The following is a 4810-nucleotide window of genomic DNA, read 5'->3' on the forward strand; positions in this document are numbered from 1 at the left end:
AGGTCTCGTTTGCACGGACATTTGGGAACCGCGGTCCACAGGCTCGTTTCAGTATCTCCCTCAGAGCCGAGGAGAGCTTTGCTCTTGTTTTTACAGAATTTTTACTCATAAGTGTCCCTTGCCAGAGCTCTCCTGCCCAGCCTGCCCCCTGCCTGCCTCGGAGCCGGGGGTTCGTGTGTGACCACGACACAGGCAACCAGCAGGCTGCCCACTGGGCCACTGGGTCAGGGTCACTCCATTGCCACCCCATCATGGCATGAATCCAGACATGCTTCCCGGGGAGGGACGTGAGGGTCCAGACTGATGGAATCTTCATGGAATGATGGAAAGTTCAAATTGACCTGATCATGGAAGTTTCTGATTTATTCCAGAAAAAATATGAGATATGCCACCAGGAAGCACCTGCAGCCCTCACCGTCGTGGCCACCACCACGCGGCACGGCGTGGGAAGGGCGGGCAGACGTGCAGGGCCAGCGGGCCCCAGAGCGGAGCCCCACACCTAGTTCTTCAGCTCGGCAGCCTCCTTCTCGGCCTTCTCCTTGGCCTTCTCCTTCTCCTCCACCTTTCCCTCCTTCTCCAGCAACGTCACGAGCTCGGCCACCTGGCTGGTGGAGATGTGAACGTCCTCCTTGTCGATCAGCTCGATCACCTGTGTCCACAGGCAAAGGAACACGTCACTCAAGAGGGGCCCCGCACTCACCTGATCCTCCTGAGGCCCTCCTTGGCCCCTGACGCTTGGCGTGCGGGGCTCTCCTGCCAGAGGCGCCAAGCCGCCCGAACAGCAGCACTCAGCACATGATGACAGGCTGCCCTGATCCTGGGAATCCAAGACCCTGGGCCATGGCTGCAAGGAGCCAGATGTGGTCAGCCGAATCAGGTGAGAGGCCTGGTCAACTCCCACAGGGACCTGAGGCCCGTGAGGAAGGGGAGGGGAAGTGGGGGCCCCACAGCAAGGTCACTGAAACTAAGGTCCTACGTGGGGACCAAGGCCTGTGCTGGATGGTGGCACCCACTGACCACCCGCCACCTAGCCTCTCTAGGGCAGACAGGGTGTGACAGGGCCACCTATCCACCTTGCTGGCTCTGAGGATGGAGCCCCAGGGAAAGGACCAGACAACGTGGGCTCAGTCCACACCTCAGTTTTGGCATGTGTGTCTGACAGCGTCTGGCTTTTTCTCTGAACTGAAAGGGAACTGGTTGGTTTGGCGTGAATCTCAGAAACATGAGCTCGCTCAGTGCTACCACCAGAAGCAGCCTTGACCGCCGTGCTGGCACCTCCTCTCAGAAGCAGGCTGATTCTCCAGGCTTCGGGGCTGGGGAACACGAGTAGCGGGCACCCGCGGACCTAGCCCTGTGCAGCCTGGCCGTGCTTTCTTCCCCACGCCCTCTCGGGGTGCCACCGTATGCACAGGTGTGCTGGCTCCCCCCCCCACCGCTGGCTGTCCTGGCCCCTGCCTCGCAGTTTCTCCAGGCAGCGGGCAGCAGCAACTCCCGGCCTGGGAGGGTGTAGAATCTGTGGGTACCTCCCACAGGGGCAGAGGCCACCCTGTACAGATGGGTCCTACGGGCCCGGCCACCCCTCCTACCAGGGTCAAGGGCCCCAGAGCTTTGCTGGGAATGAGAACAGTGAAGTGTCCTGCCTGCCCTGGTGAGGACACTACCTCGGGTCCCACTGGGAAAAGGGACAAGGACAGTCAAGTATCCTGCCTGCCCTGGCAAGGACTGTACCTCGGGTCCCACAAGACCTCTCAGGTGGGTGCGCATACTACAGGTGAGTCCACCCTGGGCATCTGCTCCTCGGGGTACGTGGGCAGAGGCACTCAGAACCCAGTACCCATCGGGGGGAACAGCCAAACACTGAGTGCATTCGCCCACACACCCGCTCACACGCGTCCCACTGCATGTCTGCACTCTGAGTGGAGTCTCACTTGCAGGCTCATGTGGCACCCAACACCTAATGGATGGTCGCAGCCACCAAGCTCTACTGAGCGCGCCCTCAGAAGGGTGGCAGCAGCCCCCTGGGGCCCAGCACCGCCCACTCCCCTGACAGCTGGCTATACGAGCTCGCCTGGCCCGGCCTACCTTAGCGAGGTCATTGATGTCGATCCTGCCATCCTTGTTCTCATCCAGCGCGGAGGCCAAGCTCAGCAGCTTGCTTTCCGGAATGTGCTTAACTTGCTTCATGGCACTGATGAGCTCAGTGACGCTGATGACATTCTCCCTGGGGGATGCAGCCTGCCATGTGAATGTGGCCAGGGCAGCTCCCGCCCAGCACCAGGGCAAGGCCTGCCTCGAGTGCAGCCAGGGTGGCTCGGCCCCGCACTGGGGCACGGCCCAGGCAGCCTCAGGTCTCTCCCAGGCTTTTTCCTCTGGGCAGACCCAGCCACCTCCAAACCCAAAAAGCCCATAGCCATCTGGCTGATTCTGGCTCGCTGCGGCCCCCAGCAGATATCCAAGGCTGTAAACCTTTACAGAAGCAGACTACCTCTTCTTCCTCCCCTGGAACGGCTGGTGGGTTTGAAGTGCCAACCTTTGGGTTAGCAGCCCAATGCTTTAACCAGAAGCCACCAGAGCTCCTTGCAGCCCAGCCACCTCAGAGAGACAGGAAACAGCCTGTCTTTCAACCTGGCCTGGGGCCTTCGGTGAAGAGCCAGCTTCCCCATGGTCTGGAGCTGCCTCCCCTGGCGGTGCATGTGGTGACCACACAGTGGCCCTCGGGCCTCACCTGCCTCCACTGTGGTCATGGAGGGAGGGGGCAGCCCTCAGTGCCAGCCCCAGGCCCTCCAGCCCCAGCCCCAGACCCGGTGTAGGGGAGGGGGCAAACACGAATGCGGCAGGCCAAGCCAAGTGGGACACTGACCTCGTCTGGGGGTGGAGGAAGGTTTCCATGAGCAGGGACCTGGAGGGTGAGCAGGGTCATGGAGGTGAGCATCATGGAGGGCTCTGGGGCCAGCCTACCCAGCACCTGCTCGCGTGTTTGGGAGGCCCAGGTGAGGCGAGCTATGGAGGGCCTCTAGCCCAGGGCTTGGCCCAGGAAGTGTTTGGCAAGAGCCCGCTACCATGGCTGTGGCTGTTGGTACTGCACCAGTCACAGATACTCATGGAATGCCAGACCCCTTGACAGCTGCTGTTCTGGATGCTTGGGATAAAGTGGCACCAGATAACCATGGGGAGACACAAGGAGACAGCTTCCTGCCCTCACGTGTACCATTCATGGGTGGGCGCAGGGCTGCAGAGAGGCAGGGGCAGGCAGGGCTGACAGTGTGAGGAGAGAGAAGCTTTCAGTGTGGCTGAGGGGCACACTGGGAAGAGGCTGGGGCCGACAGGGGAACCATGGTCCTATATACATTCTGGAAGGATCCACCTAGCTGAAACCTGGAGAGTGGTGTGGGTGGGCAGGGGCAGGTGCAGGGACACCAGGTAGCCACAGCTACGGTCCCCAGAGATGAGCTGATGGCGGTGGGGCAGTCGGGCAGAGGAGAGAGACTCTCAGGACTGCCTGAGTGAGCTGAGCACTGAGGTGTGGACGGTGTGAGTCCAAGGGGAGGCTGGGCTCCAGCTGGACCACTGGCTCCAAGGTGCAAGGATCAGGCCAGCACAGAGGTTAAGCTGTGAGCTCTGGAGTCGGAAGGGCCCCGGGGGCGTCCACCTGCCCACAGCCCAGGCCTTGCACTCACCCCGTGGGGGCGCCCTGGCCAGTGCCCAGCTTGCCAGCCTTCTGCTCGGCCTCCAGCTGGGCGATGAGCTCGTCAATGTGGCCGATCATCTGCTGCACCCGCTTGGTCAGTCTCCGGCTGGCCTTGGACTCCTCAACAAGCCTCTCCTCGCCAGTCTTGGAGAGCTCTTTCTTGATCTCCTGCAGATCCTAACAAAATAGGATTTCACGTTTACAATGGTTATCTTAAGAAAAACAAGAACACAATCTAAAAATGGAACTTGCAAGGGACGTTTCTCGTAGAACTGATTAAACTAATCCAAGCTGGTATTGTGAGCATGGAAAATTCCAGGGTGTGCAGGAACAGAACCCCACTGACTCCAACCACAGGAAATCACAAAATCTGACTTGCATTTCTCACACAAACTTGTTTTTATTTTTGCAAACTCTAACACTGTTTTCTTAGCAAAGGGTCAAGAATCTATTGGGAAACTCACCTTCCTTCCTACTTATTGAGGTATATCTAAGGCCTGCCTTGAGCACTGCACTCTTTCAAGATCCATCCACATGGGATCATAGAGCCGACAGTGACCCAAAAGGTCAGATAGGAACCCCAGGGGCAGTGTGTTCATGTGAATGCAGGAGGACAACTCAGACAAGGAGAGAGAATGGCTGCACCACTCGAACCATGGCATCGAGGTAACAGGGTTGGACATGCAGAACAGTGGAGTGGGGGCATGTTTTGATGTGGATATTCTCAACAACAACAAAATAAATGTTTTTTAAAAAGAATCAAATAAGTAAGGCCATAAAGCAAGCCTTCATAAATTTAAAAACACTGAAATACTGCAAAAGCATCTTCTCAGATCACAATGCTATCAAATTAGAAATCAACAAGAGGAAGATCAAGGGAAAAAGAGTAAACACATGGAAACTGAACAACACCCTCCTTAAGAAAGACTGGGTAAGAGAAGAAATCAAAACTGAAATTGAAAAATTCCTTGAATCAAATGAGAATGAAAACACAACATACCAAAATCTTTGGGACACAGCAAAAGCAGTGATTAGAGGCCAATTTATAGCAATAAATGCACACATCAAAAAAGAAAAAAGAGCCAGAATCAACACTTTAAACCAACATCTCCAACAATTAGA

At 57.0% G+C, this 4810-nt stretch overlaps 1 protein-coding gene across 1 annotated transcript in view; it reads right to left on the bottom strand.

The window, feature by feature from the left end:
* Positions 1-499: 499 nt before the first annotated feature.
* Positions 500-4810, bottom strand: part of LETM1 (leucine zipper and EF-hand containing transmembrane protein 1) — a 74117-nt gene continuing 69806 nt past the window's right edge. Inside the window, exons 10-13 of the mRNA XM_042782635.1 lie at positions 3678-3865; positions 2861-2899; positions 2083-2221; positions 500-649 (exon numbers count right to left, since the gene is read on the bottom strand). Coding sequence (XP_042638569.1) covers positions 500-649; positions 2083-2221; positions 2861-2899; positions 3678-3865 — 516 coding nt within the window. The remainder of the gene's footprint in view (positions 650-2082; positions 2222-2860; positions 2900-3677; positions 3866-4810) is intronic.

This window comes from Orycteropus afer, unplaced genomic scaffold (assembly GCF_000298275.1).
Source record: "Orycteropus afer afer isolate SDZICR_OR568_19922 unplaced genomic scaffold, OryAfe1.0 scaffold00398, whole genome shotgun sequence".
NCBI classification, from domain to species: Eukaryota; Metazoa; Chordata; class Mammalia; order Tubulidentata; family Orycteropodidae; genus Orycteropus; species Orycteropus afer.